At 37.2% G+C, this 19071-nt stretch overlaps 1 protein-coding gene across 1 annotated transcript; it reads left to right on the top strand.

Moving 5' to 3' along the window:
* Window positions 1-560: 560 nt before the first annotated feature.
* LOC114512111 (membrane cofactor protein-like) lies at window positions 561-17375 on the top strand. The gene is made up of 5 exons (XM_036014971.1): window positions 561-891; window positions 1533-1635; window positions 9111-9196; window positions 10032-10229; window positions 15633-17375. Exons 1-5 carry the CDS (start codon window positions 666-668, stop codon window positions 15839-15841), a joined length of 822 nt encoding a protein of 273 aa, XP_035870864.1. The 5' UTR covers window positions 561-665; the 3' UTR covers window positions 15842-17375.
* Window positions 17376-19071: the final 1696 nt, after the last annotated feature.

Genomic DNA, 19071 nt, shown 5'->3' on the forward strand with positions numbered 1-19071 from the left:
AATAAATTATATTTAAAATAATGTTAAAGTTATAAATATTGATCTTTAATTGGCATCTATTCACTTACAAAGTGCTCAGTTCACTGATACGAAACATATGAAGTCTTACATTTCGAAATAGTTTAGTCCAGATTTTGATCTATGAAATGTGCAATGATTATTTAACAGTCAGTGCTTATGACAGCATTTCTTGAGCACCCACTAGGTGCAGAGTATAGTAGGAAAAGAAGGCCTATTGTCCCTGACCTCAGGCACTGGCATTCCAAGAGAAGTCTGTGCCTGAAGTGACAAGTTGTTATCATCATCAGTTTGTGTTTCAAACTGTGGAAGGGTAATCTGATCGGGGGCTATATACTACAGAAGTCTTCTTAGGAGAGAGGTAAGTGTGAAATGAATTGAGAAAACAACAGTGAAGGTTGCATACTTATAAATATCTTTTAAAACCAAAAATATTGCTGCTGTCTCTTCAATTTACTGTTGAATGAATATTCACTTTACTCTCTGAGAAACTAAAAGCTGATGGAATGTTGCTTAAATCAGGTGTGGCACATCATCCTGTAAATGCACACAACAATCACTTAAAACCTTGCCAACGATCTTTCCCTTTATTCTGTCCTACCTGCCTGCTGCCAGGCTATAATCCAAGGCTGGGTGAAAAGGAGAAAATGCTTTACTTTCATGTTCTCATTCTGTTATACCTAGATGCCTGTGGTGCTCCACCAAGATATGTATCTATGATGCTCCAAGGTGGTTCTAAGGACGTTTATCAAGCTGGGGACAGTGTACAATATCAGTGTCGTCCAGGATACATGCGTATTGTTCCTAGTCTTCCCGTGTCTTCTGTTTGCCGGCCTGATAACACATGGGAACCTCTCCAGGAAGCTTGTACAAGTAAGGACACAAAAGCATTTACTTTTATTGATCTAGAGACTTCCACATATATTAGACTTCATAGTTCTCTACTGAAATGATGGTTTTCTTGTGTGAAGTTAGATTTTAGATAGTAATGTATTTTTTCAGGCTTTGAAAATCTCCAGGACATTTTTAATTTGGCTATCGATTGTCTGGAGAAATGTGATTCTTAAGTTCAGCCATTTGTGACAATATGGGTGGAACTTAAGAATAACATGCTAAGCAAAATAAGTCAGAAAATGCTAAGAATCATATAACTTCACTCATATGTGGGATATAAAACTGAAACTTATAGACACAGGCAACATTTTGGTGGTTATCAGAGAAAAGGGGTTGGTGGGGGAAGGTAGTAAAGGGTAAAGAGGAGAAAATACCTGGTGACATAAATGATTTGACTTTAGGTGGTGGGCACACAATGTAATATGCAAATCATGTACCATAGAAATGTACACTTGAAACCTATATAAACTTAGTAACCAATGTCACCCCAATAAATTTAATAAAGACAAATAAGAAAGAAACTATTTCCATGAATTTAATAAAGCAATGTAGACTTTTTATTTTGATTCAAATCTGTTTTGACAGTGGTGTAAAACAACAAATTTGAAATTTTTTTTTAGAAAAACCATGCCCACAACTAGGAGATCCCACAAATGGTCAAGTGGTCTATGTAAATGGAACTTACCAGTTTGGTTCACAGGCTCACTATGTTTGTAATGACGGGTAAGTTGCTCTAGAGAGATAAGGTAAATGTTACTAGTTTTATTTGTTTGGTTCTCTCCTAAGCATTTCCATAATGTTGATTTCATCTTGCTTTCTGTGTGACAAGTTGTATTTACAGCCAATCAACTCTTGGGTTCTTTGTGGAGATCAGTGTGTAATACATAGAACTTTAAATGAAAGGAAAGCAAAGTCATATAATACTATGTGTAATAATAAGTCTGTTGTAGGCGTTAAAAATCTAGTAATCATAGTGACATGGTTCCAAATTAAATTACAGAAGGCTTTGTTACAGAACACAACAAGGGGGGCCTGGGATGATATACTATTATTGAAAGAAGGCCCCGGGTCTGTTATGTCTGCCGCCAGAGGAAAGACATCTCTCAATGCCAGAGATTTGTGAAAAGGAAAGGAAACTTTTATTTAATGCTATACAAACTTAAAGTAGTGACCTAATGTCTTTACCAAAATCCCTAAGTCCCTTAAAACACCCACAAACACACAGTCCTTCCTTCCTTCCCCCTTTGCCCAGTCCAGAGTACCGTATCTCAGGAAAGGAAATAGAAGTACATGGTTCAGGTAGTCCTCTGGTTCTTCCCAGTTAGTACTCGATCTCGACTGGGAGACCTCCCTGCATTCCTGGCACCCTCAGCTCAGTCGCTGGGATCTCTGCTAAAACCAGGTGGTGGTTCCCCCTTCTAAAGCTTCAGGGGGGTTCCCCACTCTGCCAGGCCGCGTGGTTCCCCCATCTCTGGGATGCGGGAGTCTCCACTCTGCTAAAGACGTGTGGTTCTCTCCCTCAGGGCTGCCGCGTGCTTCTCCCTCTCTCAGGGCTGCAGGAGTCTACACTCCATCAAGTCTGCGTGCTTCTCCTCCTCAGGGCTGCACATGGCTCTCCTCCCTAAAGCAGCATGGTTCTCCTCCTCAATGGCCGCCAAATCTGGTTTTAAATCCCCGCGGCCAATCTTCCTCTGCAGCCTCATTTCCGACTCCTCCCACACTCGGCTTCACATGCCAGAACTTGTATCCTTCCAGCTTTACTGGGCTGCCATCCTGAGTCTGGGCAGGCGTGGCCCCATGTCCTGGAGCCAATCCTCTCTGAGCTCCCAGGCAGGTGCTGTAACTCAGGGGACCTGCCCCCCCAGTTACATCTGGGTGGGGAAGTTACTTCCATTCCCCTGGCTTAGAGCTGATCACAGCTACTTAACATATCTATGCAACCAGTCAAAGGTTATAGATATGCCAAATGACCATGCCAGAGCTTAGCTGCAAGGTTTTTGGTATGCTAAACAGCTCTCAATAGCCCTGCTCCATTTGTCCCTTCCCCCAACCCACACCCTGGGTAGGGGGGGATGGAGACATCCCAAAATCTCCTGGACACCTTAAGTTCTGGACCCCATTTCAAATGCCCATTTGGGGTCCCCCCTCTTGGCTGCACCCTGTAACAGCTTGAGAGTGGATAGGAGAGACAGGGAGTGAGCCAAGGGCAGAAACTAAGACTGCTCCCTTTCTGGAATGTATGTTGAAACTTTGAATCAACTTCCAGAGCTATTTCAGAATAGTGTTAATAGAAGAGCTGCTACAGCTTTTATTTCAAAAGGAGTTGCTGACCACCAGATTTCACCACATCCTGCTTGCACGTGAACTTTTCAGATTATTGCCATCCAACACTCAAAGGGCTCCCATCATTTCTTCCTCTACAGACTCTGCACCTGTCCCAGAACTACCCCACTTATTCCTCTTCTGCACCCCCTTATCTACAGCAAGTGTGAATTCCTTCAAAATAATTTATATCTTTCTCCTTAAAACTATAAAAAGAACCCCATTAAACCCAGGATGGCAGAAATGTTTGCCTTCTGCATCTGTCCCTGCTGCTGGTAGTTCAGACCACATGTCCCAGGACCTGGTTTGTTTTGTTTTTGTTTGTGTTTTTCCCTGACTAGCGTGTGGCTACTCAATGAATCTGTTCTTTCAGAAAAGCTTCAGGATGTGAAGGTTTATGTTGAACAACTTTATCCTATGTGGTCAGAGAAGCTGCTTGATATGATTTCTATCTGTTTCAATCCTTTTGGATAGTTAATGTTAATTTGTGACTCATCCTATGGTCTATCCTGGAAGATGTCCCAAGTGCACATGAGGAGAATGTGTATTCTGTTCTATGGTGCTTTATGACTGTGAAATCTAGCTGATTAACTGTGTTGTTGAAGTCCTCTTTCCTTATTTTCAGTCTTGTGTTATCTATTATTGTGATTTTGATATTAAAGTCTCTAACTATTATTGGAGATAGGCCTGTTACATAAAAATGTGTATTTCTTCCTTCAGTTGTCAGTTTTTGCTATATATATTTTGAAAGTTTGTCAGTAGGTGCATAAATGTTTATAATTATTATATCTTCTTAAAGTACATAAAACTTATTAAAATATGATGTGCTTCTTGTGTCTTATACCCTTTTTCAATTCAAAGTCTGTTCTGTCTGAATTTGATGCGTGCGTCACTGGCCAGCAGTGATTACGGACTGCTGAAGACGGCTCATCAAAAAAACATACACAAAGACAACCAGGTCCTGTGGCGGAATAGGAACAGCAGGGCCACCCCTCACGTGGGGAGTGCCTTGGCCACCCACTCTCCTGGAGGGTGCAGCTTCGGCTTTTTATTGCTTTTGTTTGCATAAGAATTCAGGTAAAAGCTCATTACTCATTGCTAGGAAGTAAGGATCAAACAGTAGATAACAAGGAAGTCTGAGGGCCTATTTTGAGTCAGGGTCAAAGAGCTGTGAAACTTTAAGGAACAAACTTTCTTCTTCCTTAGACCTTTCTCATTCAACTGAGAGCATTCTAAACAAAGCAGGTTTCACAGTAATTTACATATTCTTTCTTAGGCCTGATCACCCAAGGAATCCACTCTTTTCAGCACAGAGCTGTACCACCCTGTCATTGTTTCAGGCTTAGGTGGAGCAAGGGAACTAAGGCAACCAAGAGATAAGGAGATTTTCTCCCAGATGATGAGGACTCAGGCTATTTTAAAGCCAAGGAGCGAGGGTCCATCACCCGCTTTTGATGTAGCCCCCAAAGTCCTTCTACTGGGGGCCTCCCACGTGATCATGCCTGTCTTAGATAGTCCCCACCTTGGGGAATCTTACCTGTCTTTGGCTAACCGACCAAGCTTTGGGGTTCAGTTATGAATGAAGCAGCAGAAGCAGCGCTCCTGCCAGGGAGATAAGGTTTTGTCTCCTTGCTGGTTTATGGTCCAAGGCCACTCCCTTAGCCTTAGCCTTAGCCTTGGCAGGGGTTACAGCTTCTGACACCAGGCAGGGTGGTTCCAAACATGAATTAGTATAGCCATTCTGCCCTCTTTTGGTTATAATTTGCACGGAACATCCTTTTCCATTCTTTCACTTTCAACTTGTACATATCCTTGAATCTCAAGTTAGTTGCCTGTAGACAGCATAATTTGGATCTTTTGTTTTTCTATCCATTCTACCCATATCTGCCTTTTGGTTGTAGTGTATAATCCACTGAAATTTAAAGTAATTCCTGACAAGAAGGGAGCTATTTGTTTTCTGAAAGCTTTTTATTTTGCCCTTCATTTTGTGCATTTCTGTTTTTTATTAGTTGATTTTTATAATGAAATGTTGGAATTCCTTTCTCATTTCTTTTTGTGTATATTGTATAGTGATCTTGTCTGTGGTGCCCATAAGGATTACATTTAATATCCTAGAGTTATAACACTGCACTTTGAATTTATACCAACTTCAAAAAATTACAACAATGGATTCCATCAACTCCATCTCATTCCTCTATAATAATTGCAATACTGGCTTCTTCTTCATTATTTATTTTCATTGTAAGTTTAGTTTCTTAATCACATAGAAAATAATATGTGTTTATAAGCCGTTGTCACAATAATGCTAGCTTTAGTAGTTACTTGTGTATGTACCTATAGGGAGATGTTGGCCTATTCAGCATGAGTTATTCTCTAGTGTCCTTTAATTTCACCTTTTAAGACACTCAGGAGCATTTTTTGCAAGTGAGTTGTAATAACAGATTCTCTTAACTTTTTATTTCTGGGACAGTCTTAGTATTTCTCTCACTCTTGAAACACAGTTTTGCTGTGTAGAAGATTTTTGGTTGACCATATTTTCCGATCCCTTTTGAGTCTCCTTTAAAAAAAAAAGATTTTATTTATTTATTTTTAGAGAAGGAAGGGATGGAGATAGAAAGAGAGAGAAACATCAATGTCCAGTTGCTGGGGGTTATGGCCTGCAACCCAGGTATGTACCCTGGCTGGGAATCGAACCTGCGACACTTTGGTGCACAGCCTGCACTCAATGCACTGAGCTACGCCAGCCAGGGCCATTTTGAGTCTCTTAGTTCAATGTCTTCTGGCCCCCAGGTGTCTGATGAGATATCTGCTGATAATCATATTTAGGATCCTTTGTACCTGATGATTCACTGCTCCCTTGCAGCTTTCAGAATTCTCTCTTCATCGCTGCCTTTGGAAAGTTTGATTATTATGCGTCTTACTGTGGGTCTTTGATTTCATTTTACTTGGAGTTTGATGAGCTTTTTGGACATGTATAGTCATGCCTTTTATCAAGTTTGGGAAGCTTTCAGTCATTATTTCTTTAAAATTCTCTGAGTGCCTTTCTCTTTGTCTTTTCCTTCAGGGATTCCCATAGTGCATAAATGTTGGTCTGCTTACTGGTGTCCCACAGGTCCCTTAGGTTCCCTTCACTTCAGTCTTCTCTCATTTTTGTTTCTCAGATGAAATAATTTTCATTGTCCATCTTCAGGTTTGCTGATTCTTCCTTCTTCCTACGCAAAACTGTATTTAATTCATCTATGGAATTTTTTATTTTAGCTGAACCTTGGACTCCAGAATTTTTTGGAAAGGTGTTATTTTTAGCATTTCTACCTCTGAATTTATATTTCCATTTTGTTTACACATTGTTTTCCTCACTTTATACATTTCTTCCTGTAGTTCTTTGAGCATCCTTAAGACATTTATTTTTCTCAAATTTTACTGAGGCCCCAGGACCATGAATCTCTGGCAGAGACCCCTCTGTTTACATTGGAGTAGGCTGTGGAGAGCCCTCTTTTCAACTTCTTCTTGGACACAAATTGTTGGGATGGCCTGACTTCTTATTGCCGTCATTGACAGCAGAAAGGCGCAGGCAAGCACAACACTTGTAGCACTTCTGGCTGGTGTATTCCTGGGGAGCAGGAGGAGCTCACTGATGCCACCCCACAGGTGAGGCTCCCAGTGCTGGGTAGGCTATTTCTGGAACTGTAGTCTGACAGAGTGTGGTGCCCCCCACCCCCAGGCTTTTGCATACAAACATCAGATGCTGTTAGTCAGGAGGATGCACTCCTTCTTTTTGTTTTTGGATTTGAGATTCTCAATAGTATCACTGGGCCCCCCACCTTGAGAGTGATAGATAGTCTTGCCCGTCTGGGTATTCACAAATATCCACATCTCTGCAATGGCCACTCAGCTGTCTCATGAAGAAAACGAAGACTGTGGCACTGGAAAATGCAGGTTTGTCACCAAGATGGCCTCCAAAAGAAGTCCATGCAGTTTCAATGACTATCTTAAAGTCTTTTTATACTACATGTCCTCTTATATCTTTTTGCAGAAATACATTTTTGTTGATTTACTTTTCCTTTGAATGGGCCATACTTTCCTTTTTCTCTATATGCCTTATAATATTTTTGGTTGAACTGGACATTAGGACCTAATAATGGGGGTAACTCTGGGTATCAGATTCTCACCATATCCTAGGGTTTCTTGTTACTTTGCTTGTTTATTAATTTTTTGATAGTTGAAAGTGCCTCTGTGCTCAGATTCAGCCCAACATGTAAACAGATTTTTCTAGGCCTGTGCTGTGGTTTCAAATGTTACAGTTTTTAATGTCTGTCTCCTGAAAGGGGAAAAAGTGAAAAATGTAAGAAGGAACTATGGGGCTTGCAACTTGGGGGAGGGGACAACAGTGTCTGCCCACCTCTCTGTCTGCTTCTCTGTGATCAGAAACAGCAGGCAATATAAGAGCACAGATCCCCAAGGACACGGTCCATTTTGCCTGCCCTGGGTCCCTCGGGCTGCTCATAAGCTGCTCCAGAAACACAGGCACAGCTGCCTGCTGTGAGAGTGGGATGGGCAGTTACCACTGTGCTAAGAACTGAAAGTGACCAATATTAATGCAGTTCGCCTGTCCAGGTCTTTCCTGGAAGTTGCAAGCCTTCAGCAGACTCCACAGTTCCCAAACAGTTACATCAGGCAGCTTCTAACAGTGGAGTTATTGTCTAGCTGGGAAGACATATTTTTGGTGCTTCCTATCCTGCCATGATCCCAGAATTCTCTCCTAATATATTATAATATAGAACCGATGATGAGCCTTGGGGGAAAATTCAGCCGGAAGCAAGTACAGGCAGTTTTACTGACTATTTTTTAATTTGATCAAGTGAGACTATCCCATCACTAGTAATATAGAGAGAGCCTGTGAGGCATCTTGTGAAGCACCAAAACACAGACACAGCAATTAACATACACAGACCAGCATTTTCAACCAGTGTGCCGCAAGAGGCACACTGCTGTGTTGCGAGGATTTTTAAAGCATGCTATACCTGGCTATTTAGACAAGGGCACTGACCTGTTTTCTCTTAGACTGTCAAATAAAAAGTTTCATCAGGTAGGGGTCTTCCTGAGCCATTCTTAAGAAGATACTCCAAACTGAAGAATATGCATAATACCCAAAACTTGCCTAGCACTCACTGTGTTCCAAATGTTAATTTACCTACTACTCAAAACAACCCCACAATATATATACCATTTCCATAGGTGAGGAATTTAAGATCGAGAAACATTAAGGGACTTGCCTAAGCTCAAAAAACAAGTCAGTCTTGGAGCTGGGACTCAAATCCAGAAAGATGAGCTCTTGGGCCAGATCTCTCCTCTCAGTGTTGTCCTGACTGAGCAGAATGGCGTGAGCAAGGACATAGAAGTGAACGTGTGATCTGACTGCCAGAGGCAGCAAGCCCCAGTCTGTCAGGCATGACAGATTTCTACAGACATTTTGCTCCAGGCCAATATGTGTTCATGTGAAGAATCTCTTTAGTTCATTAAATTGCAGATGTGGCCCTGGCTGGCATAGCTGAGTGGACTGAGCGCGGGCTGCAAACCAAAGCGTCTCAGGTTCAATTCCCAGTCAGGTCACATGCCTGGGTTGCAGGCCATGGCCCCCAGCAACTGCACATTGATGTTTCTCTCTCTCTCTTTCTCCCTCCCTTCCCTCTCTAATTATAAATAAATAAAATCTTTAAAAAAAAACTGCAGATGTGGTTAGCACGTCCTATAAATGCCACTTGAGAAACTTCTTCCTGGAGCTACTGTAGTGCAGAAAATCAACCCCATAAAAAGTTCTTTGGTATTATGTATTCTTGTTAACTGAGAAAGAAACAATCATTTCTTTTCTCATTTAGTTATTACTTAATTGGGACAAAAATTCTCCACTGTGTGCTTTCTGGAACTACTATGGAATGGAGTGGAAATCCCCCACAGTGTGAAAGTAAGTATATGCTGTCTTGAGAATTTAGAGCAGCAGTGCTCAAATTCTGTCCCCTGGGGACTCCTTTATGCCTTACAATGAACAAAGACCCACACGGAGCTCTTCTGCAGGTCGGTTAGTGCTACTGATATTCTTTATATTGGAATTAAAAGAGAAGTTTTCTAAATAATCACTTACTAATTCATTTTTAAAAACAGTAAACTCAATACATGTTAACATATGCAACATATTTTTTGTGTAAAATCAAAATTTCCAAAACAAACATGGAAAAGAATGCCACTGCTTTACATTCTTGAATCTCTTCAGTACCTGACTTAAAGGAAGACCTCCAGATTCTCTCCACTGCATCATCAAACAGTGTGAAGCCACTGGAAAATGTCACTGTATACTCTTCTGGATGACAGTGAAAAAGAGACAATAAAGTCTTGGCCTACCTGTAAATTATTGGTTTAAGAAGGGATGTTAGCATTTCTCAACTAGCACTGAGTTTTTCTTAATTAGAAGTATATATTCTCATTAAATTGTCAGCATCTGTTTTGATGAGAAAAAAAAAACTTAGCATGGCCGTACAGATAAATACAGGTATTTTATTTAGGTATCTTATATGGGTATTTAAAAAAACAGGTTTTATTCTAAAATTTTATTTCTCTATTAGTGGTTTAAGTTGAGATGGTACATTTTCTCAAAGAAACTCTCTTTTAACCAGATATTGGATTCACAACTAGATTGTAAAAATCCTATATTATTGAATTTATTGAAGGTAGTTCATAGGACATTACTAATACACATTTAATTTTTCTCATTTTACCTTTTATGTCTGTTTTTTTTCCTTAAGAAATTTTGTGTCAACCACCTGGACAAATAGCAAATGGAATATACACCAATAGCCACAAGGACACATTTGAATATAATGAAGTAGTAATTTATGCTTGCAATCCTTCAAAAGGACCAGATGAATATTCCCTTGTTGGAGAGAGCAGGCTTGTCTGTACTGGGCATAACCAGTGGAGCAGTGGCCCTCCTGAATGTAAAGGTAAAAATAGTTCCATTTATTTCCATCTCATTCATAAATAGTATAGAAAATTTTACCAATTTTTTGGTAAACAAGTTTTTTAAAAAGACATTTTGCTTGTTTTCCCTGTTAAATTGGCTTCTAATTTAATTGAATATGTGTCAAGTAGAATAAAAATAATTCTAGTTGTAGAATTTCCCACTCTTCACCCCACATGTGCTTTGGTATTCCCGTTTAGACATTGTTAATTACTATGTATATGCGTGAATTAAAATTTTCTGGTTCAAAAACATCAAAAATCATACATTGGCTTTAAGAAAGTTTTATGTTATTATAAGACAAGTAGGACAGCTCTTTATACTTGTGAGATCTGGCTAAAGGAAAAGGGAGAATAAATTGTAAAAGACTAACCCTCTCACCAACAAGATTGATAAACTCTGGACCACACATATAGGCATATCTTGTTTAACTGTGCTTTGCCTTATTGTGCTTTGCACACATCACATTTTTTGCAAATTGAAGGCAATGCCATAACCAGAAAAACAATTGTGACTTGCTTTACTTGGATTCTCACTTATTGCTATTGTCTGAAACAAACCCATAATATCTCAAAAATTTGCCTATACTTAAACAACAATGTTAAAGATATTTAAGCATGGCCAACAACAGGGAGACATTGGAGGGTATTTGACTCTTGAACAAAAGGAACCAGTGAAAAACAGCAAAATATTTTCTGTTTTCAAGTGCATATGGAACAATCTTTAGTACCATATTCTAGGAAATATGTTTTAAATTTTTTTTTATTTCAGAAATTGAAATTATTCACAGTAGAGTATCTTTACAATGGAATGAATGTAGAAGTCAAAAGAGATATCTGTGAAACCCCCAAATATTTAAAAACTATGCACAACACTTCTAACTAAACCACAATAAAAGTAGTCACAAGGAAAATTAGAATGTGTTGAATTGAATAAAAATGAAAACAGAATATATCAACATTTTAAAAGTTTTTGGAGTACAGCAATAGCATTGCTAAGACAGATATTCACAGCATGAAATACTTATATTAGGACAAGAGAAAAGTTTCAGATTTGATCATCTAAGCCTTCAACTTTAAGAAACTAAGAAAGAAGAGCAAATTGAACTCAGATCTAGGAAACAGAAGAAAATAATCAAAGCAGAAATCAATAAAATTGAAAAAAAAAATGTAGGGAGAATCATTGAAAGCCAACACCTGGTTCTTGGAGAAGAGCAGTAAGATGGATAAACCCGTAGTGAGTCTGAGAAAAAACACAGAAGATACAAACCACCAGTATCAACAATGAAGAAGAGAACATCACTAAATATTCTGCACACTTAAAGGACAATAAAGGAATAACGTACAACTTTCTGCCAACAAATCTGACATACAAGCCTTTTCACAAAGAGAAATGCAGGGCCCATGTCATCACTAGGAATTCTACTAAACATTTAAGGAATAAATAATAACAGCTCTACATAAACTCTTCAATAAAATACTGTAAGAGGAAATAGTTCTCACTTCATCCCATAAGGACAGCATTACCCTGATACCAAAACCAAGCAAAACATTGCAGGAAAATTAAAAACAATATCCACTATGAACATAGAACCAAAACCATTAAACAAATCAAATTCTGTCATATAGAAAAATTAGAATGGATCATAATCAAGTAAGAGTTTTTCCATGAATGCAAGTTCAAAACTTAATCAGTATAATTTACCTTCTAAAGAGACTCTAAAGAAGAAAAAACACATAATCTTCATAACAGAATTTGACAGAATTCATCATCTCTCATGGTAAAGGTTCTTAGCAAACTAGGAATAGAAGGAATTTAACTACCTCAACCTCATAAAAGGCACCTACAAGAATCACACAGACAATACACTTGACAAAATATTTCTTTTGCAACTGAGGTAGGAATGAGACAAGGATGTCTACTCCTACCACTCTATCCACCATTATGTACTTAAGGTTCTATTGAGTACAATAAGGCAAGATATAGAAATAAGCATACATAAGGGAAAGGGAGAAATAAAATGGACTTATTCGGTTATGACATGATTGTCTGTGTGGAAAATATGAAAGAGTGAACAAAGTCTTACCAAGGTTGCAAGACACAGGCTCAATGTACAGAAATCAACGGTATGTATATAACTAGCAATAAATGATTAGAAATGTAAAAAGTATCATTTATAACTCTGAACTACATAAAGTAGATACAAATGAATCTAACAACACTTATGCAATATTTGAATGGTTAGGACAACTAAACACTTACAAAATTAAAGAAGATGTCAATAGTGAGCAATTCATCGTTCATGGGTTACAAGAATCAATATAATAAAGATATTGATTCCTTGTAACTGATCTATAAATTGAGTATAATTCCAATAAAAGCTCCAGCATACGTTTTATACAAATTGATAAACTGATTCTAAAATTTATATGGAAAAATAAAAGCATTAGAAGAGTCAAAATAATTTTGAAAAAAATAAAAGATTCATTCTATCTGATGTCAAGCCTTATACAACACACTACAATGCATATAATAGAAAAGAATCAACAGAATAGAGAATCTAGAATAGCCCCTTTCATATGGGCCCAACTGATTTTATCACACATGTACAAACAAATTCAGTGAAATAAAAGGTAAAGGTCAGGCACAATTGAACATCAATATGCCATGAAAGACTACCACAACCCATGTTAGCACCATATTCAAGCATGCACTAAAAATAGATCTTAGACTTAACCTAAAGTCAAAATTATAACACTTTTACTTGAAAATAAGATCATATTCATGACTTGGCCAAAGATTTCTTAAGTGCAAAATTGTGATCCTTTAAAGAACTGAAAGCTTCTGCTCTCAAAAGATATTGTTATAAGGATTTTTAAAAATGAACCAAAGATTGAAAGAAAATATTGCCAAAGCACATACCTGATAATTAATATGTATGAAAATATGGAAAAATCTCTCAAAACACAATCATTAAAAAACAACCCAATTTTTTTAAATGAGAAAAATATTTGACTACACTTATTTTGTCAAAGTAAATATATGGATAGCAAAAAGTACATGCAAAGTTGCTCAGTAGAATTAATAAATACAGAAATATAATTTAAAACTACAATGAGATATCACTAAACACCTACTAAAATGGCTGGAAATAAAAACAAGAAAGAAAATAAAAATAACATCTTCTGGCAAAGGTATGGAGCAATTGGGACTCCCATGTATAGTTGTTAAGAATGCAAAGTGGTAGGTCCATTTTGGAACACTGTTTAGCAATTTCTTATAAAGTTTCCATACAATGCAGCAATCCAAGTAAATTAAACTATGTTCACATAGAAACCTATATAAGAATATTCATAGCAGCATTAGTTGTAATCACCCCACATTGGAAACATCCACATGCTTCTCAGCTGGTGAATGAATGAACAGCTGTGGTACATCCATGTAATGGCTTAACATTCCTCAATAAAAAGCAATAAACTTCTTCTAATCCACACAATGACACAAGCAATGATTTTCAAATGCATTATGCTAAGTGAAACTAGCAGCACTCAGAAGTTGTAATCCCATTATGACACTCTGGAAAAGAAACAGTCTAATGACACAGATCAATGGTTGGCTGGTTGGGGAAGGTGGTTGGAGGTGCTTGTGGGGAGAGTTGATTACAAAGTGGCACGAGGAAATGTTAGAGAATGACAGAACTCTTTTATGTCCATTGTGTTGGAAATTATATGATCAGTGTTTGCATTTACTGAACCTCATACAAGCTATACACTTAAAATGGTTTTACTGAGTGTCAATTATATACAGTAAACCTAACTTAAAATCATTACCGTGACTAACGGCAGTTTAGCACAACACAGAAATGGTCAGTGAACATGAAGTGAGAGCAATAGATATCCAACCTGATTTGAAAATGTAAAGAGAGAGAGAGAGACTTACAACCTGGGGAAGAGGAGCAAGCAGTCAAACATGCATGTTAATGGGGCTTCAGAAAGAGGGAAGACAACAGTATGGAACTATTTGAATAAATAATGTTCAAAAAGTATCCACATTATGTCCAAAGCAACAATGCACAAGTCCAGGAAATTCAGTGACTGTAGCAGGATAAACAAATTTTTTTAATTTATCAAGAACCCCCCACTAAACTAAACACATCCTGGTTAAACTTCTGAAAACAAAAGATAAAAAGAAAAGCAGCCAATGAGACAAAAGAGACTTATTACATTGCCCCATCCCTCTAAGTAAGAATGACAGCTGCCTTCTTCTCAGTGTGGACACAAGAAGACAATACTATTTGATAATGTGTTGAAAAAATAACAATAAAACAGGGAACAGAAATCTCTGTCAAGGAGAAATCTTTTAAAACTGAAGGCCAAATTAAAAACAAAAAACAAACAGCAACCTTTTGAGACAGAAGGGAAGAGAATGGTCACTACCCTAACTTAATTGCAAGAACTGCTAAAGGAAGCTCTACAAGTTGAAGAGAAAAGATCCTTGATGGAAACTCAGGTCCATGTGCAAGGAGGAAGAGCCCTCTTCTGGCTTAAAGGGCAGCTCATTATAGACCATTATGTGTTGCTCAGATTTACTCTCATAACATGTTCTCTTGTACTTAATGCCCAGCCCAGCATTTTCTTTTGTTCGTTTGTAACTTTTTTCCTAATTTTGCCATACCCATTGTTGGATCCTGAAATCAGTCTAGAGGGTGGTGCCCAGCATTTTACTTGCTCAGAAGTAGAGCAGAATGGTAAATACCAGAATACATGGGTACAAGGGCTAACATTAAGCTTTAACTTTATTTTAGGCCTGTGGGATTACGATAGAAAATGTTTTTGATCTCTGAGTTCAGTGCAAAATATTTGGAGCACAGTCCTAACTCCAGTGGCTTTTCTATTTCTTGAACACCCCAGTTCTTGTATGTTGATACCTGATGACTTTCTCTCTGTGTATCTTTGCATGGCTACCTTGTTTTCAACATTTGAGCTCAAATATTACCTTTTTATAAGCCTCTTTCCTTCCTGCCTCTCTAAAAGATCAAGGTACTGAATCAGTGTCAGCATAAAATTTATTTTAAAAAATCCCTAGAGCTAAAGAGCATCCAAAGTTGTTTTGAACTTACCCGAAAATTGTATGTGGTAGTCAGGACTTCCTCAAAACTTGTCAGTAATGGGAAAACATATAGGAAACCAATAATCTATCATGACAGTCTGTTCTAGGTGGGAAACATGATAAAAATGACAAATAAAGTCTTAATATTTTAAAATTAACATTCTGCCTTCCATTCCTTCTCTCTTTGTCCCCAGGGGAAATTACTATTTTGCACTAGTTTTTTCATTCCTACGTTAAAACAGCTTTCCATTAATTCTAGAACTTATTTGCTTTTCAGTGGTCAAATGTCAATATCCAGTGCTTGCAAATGGAAGACTGGTGTCAGGATTTGGAAAAAAATTTTCCTACAAGTCAATGGTTGTACTTGAATGCCTGAAGGGTTTTTACCTTGAGGGCAGTAACACTATCGCCTGTGGACCTAACAGTACTTGGGAGCCTCAAATGCCAACATGTGTTAAAGGTACAAAGGGTGTCTTTTATTTCTAGATTTTATTTATCAGATATTAAATATCAGTGACACTGAATAATTGAAAAGAAGCAGTTTTTGTAATTAATGCTATCTCATATTCATTTCTGTGACAGGTGTATGACATAAAATTTGTGCTTTTGTAGGTTCTCAGCACACTACATACATCACATAGGTGTCTGTTCTTCAGCATTTCTTATGTGTAAAAATGTATAGCAATCATTTTTCATAGTAAATTGAAGCATGAAAATTTTTACCTAATGGTTGATCCTGTCTTTGTTATTTTTTTCCAGTGTCAACACCTCTCAATACAACACCTCTCAATTCAAAACCTACAGTTTCCAGTGTCTCAGGTTTAGTACTTTCTGCTTGTATTTTTCAAAATTCTTTAACTGCCAGGTGACATTAAAAATCCTTTAAGTATCTGGTAATTTACACTCATCCATCATTTTTAGTAATGAAAGGAGAAAAGAACACATTCACAGCCATTGTAGTTGTTACACTTAGTCATTCTACAACTATTTGCCACAGTTTGCAGACATTGGGACAAACGTGGGAACAAGTTATATAAACCTCAAATGTGTTTTCTCGTCTGTAAAGTGAGTTAATGCCTTCCTCACTGGGTGACAGTAGAGTTAAAGTGGGATGCACTTGGAGCTCTTAGCAAAGTGCCTGTCATGCAGGAAGCTCTTAAGGAAGTTCATTTATGACTTACAGCATCACTCCAGTTATAATACTAGTAACGAGGAAGGCCCATGGCTTTGTTTTTCAATACACCTATTTTCTATGTCATTAACTTTATTAATCTGTTATTTTAAAAACAATCTGCTGATAACTTTACAGGTTATCTTCATGATCCAAGATGATGTTTTATTTCCTGGACTACAGCCAGTTTTGTTCCTAGTACAATATGTAGTAATTAATATCTAAACTGGGAAGCTTCTGCTGTCTCTAGAACAAGACCCCCACCTTTCCCTTCCTCATATAATTATTCTTTTTCTCTTTACTGGGCATTTTTATTTAGGAATAGAAAGTAAATTTCATAGCAACTGAAAGGCAAAAAAATTCTTTTGTTATTGAAATGTAATGGAGGACCTCTTGCATGGACTTCTGATGAGCTGCTCTGCTTAAGCCTTGGGAGATCATTTTGGTATGGTGGACAGAACAGTCTTCCTGATTTTGGAGGTGCTGTCTCTGGCTCCTCTCTGGTTTCAGCAGAAGCAGGAGACAAGAACAATGCAGTAGTCACCACACACACACAGTTTCACTTTCTGTGGTTTCAGTTACCCACAACCAGGGTCAGAAAATATTAAATGGAAATTCTAGGAATAAGTAACTCGTAAGTTTTAAATTATTTGCCATTCCAAGCAACATGATGAAATCTCACACTGTCCCACTCTTTCCCACCCAGGGACTCATGCCCCGGTTCAGTGTATTCACCTCACTTCTTCTCATCACATAGGCATTGTACCATCTCACATCATCACTAGAAAAAGGGAGATTGCAGTACAATAAGATATTTTCAGAGGGAGAGACCACATTCACATTGTTTTTATTACAGGAAATTGTTATAATTGTTCCATTTTATTAGTAGTAGTTGTTAATCTCTTACCTTGCCTAATTTATACATTAAACTTTATTATGGTTATGTATGTACAGTAAAAATATAATGTATATATGGTTCAGCACTATCCAGGTTTCCAGGCATCAGTGGGGTTTGTAGAATGTATCCCATGTGGACAAGGGGGAACTAGTGTTGTGGGAAGAGCTTTAGCCTGGGCAGACCTCACACAAGGTCCTAATTTAGCTCCACTTATTCCAATAATATCATTTCTGTGGATTTGGTTTCCTGTTAAACATGAGGGTGTTGAACGCAAAACAAATTTTCATTACTGGCTTCTAATTTGTTGGTATATTTCCTATTCTCCTAATATTTTAAAGGATTAAAGGGAATTACGCCTGTTAACATGGTAATTAGAACACCTTTTTGTAATTCTTCTACACCTGGAATCTGGTAGCATCTTTGAGTACCTTAGCTGAGTGCTGTGAGGTTTTGGAGGGGGGAAAGATGTTTTTTTTGTGGACTGATATATTAAGATTGCATGTGAAGTTTATACTCATTACCCATCTGTGTTTACTCACATGGTCCTAGTGGGTATATGCACTGTGGGATACTGTGTTGATAGGCTCTTTTATTTTTTAACTTTTTTTAATTTCAAAATGTAAAATAACTGTATAATTATCCAGGGTTTTTTGCAATTTAGTAAAAATCTTCACTTATGATTTGAGTTATTTATTCTTTTAAACTTTTTTATTGTTGTTCAAGTACAGTTGATATGGTCTGTTGAAAGAGTTAACCATAAGTATTGCATAAAGGACTTATATAACACCGATACTGTTTAGTGTTTCGAAGGAGACAGGATTGTGAGGAACTGTTTATAAAGAAGATAATCTATAGGGATTTTTTTCTTAAATATCAAAATTCCCCATGGGACTTTCAATCATTTTTTATCATCAGTTAGAGGAAACTATATAAAAAATCACTAGCAACATATGAAATATTACAAGGTAGATATATATGCCCTAACATGAAAAAATGTGAAATACTAGGTGAAAAACAAAACATATGAATTATGTAGTATGATAGTGATTGGATGGCACTTTTTTTAAAGATACATATGTTTTGGGAATATATTATTTTTATGATTTTCTATTAGTTAATTTCTAGGATTTCCATTCTAAAATATAAAGCTACAGTAAACATTCTTACACAAAATCCATATAGTAACTTTCCATAGTAGAATTGTAAAGATAGGAAAGTGTGTATATTGTTCATTTAGAGAAATAATCTTAAAAATATAAAGTCAAATTAAATTCCTAATTTTGTATAGATAAAGATGGTTAATGTAATCAAATTTATTTTTTGAGGTATCAAGCTTATTACTGTTCCAGATACACCTCCTGGTTCAAGCCAACCAGGTGAAATAACTCTTTATCCTATTTACATTGTTAAGAATTTCATAAGGCGATGAGTAAAAAATAATGCTGCGTGTAAATTTGTGTTTGTTTCATTATATATAAACAAAGGTGAACTTTTTTTCACCCACATTTACTTATTCATGTTCTTTGCTTATTTTTCTATCATGTTTTTAAAATATTTTTTGTTGATTTGTCAACTTACTATAAATTAAACCCCTTAACAGGAAGTGAATCATATTTAGGTTTTTATCTCTGCCTTATTTTTATTAAT

The sequence above is a fragment of the Phyllostomus discolor genome, chromosome 14 (assembly GCF_004126475.2).
Source record: "Phyllostomus discolor isolate MPI-MPIP mPhyDis1 chromosome 14, mPhyDis1.pri.v3, whole genome shotgun sequence".
NCBI classification, from domain to species: Eukaryota; Metazoa; Chordata; class Mammalia; order Chiroptera; family Phyllostomidae; genus Phyllostomus; species Phyllostomus discolor.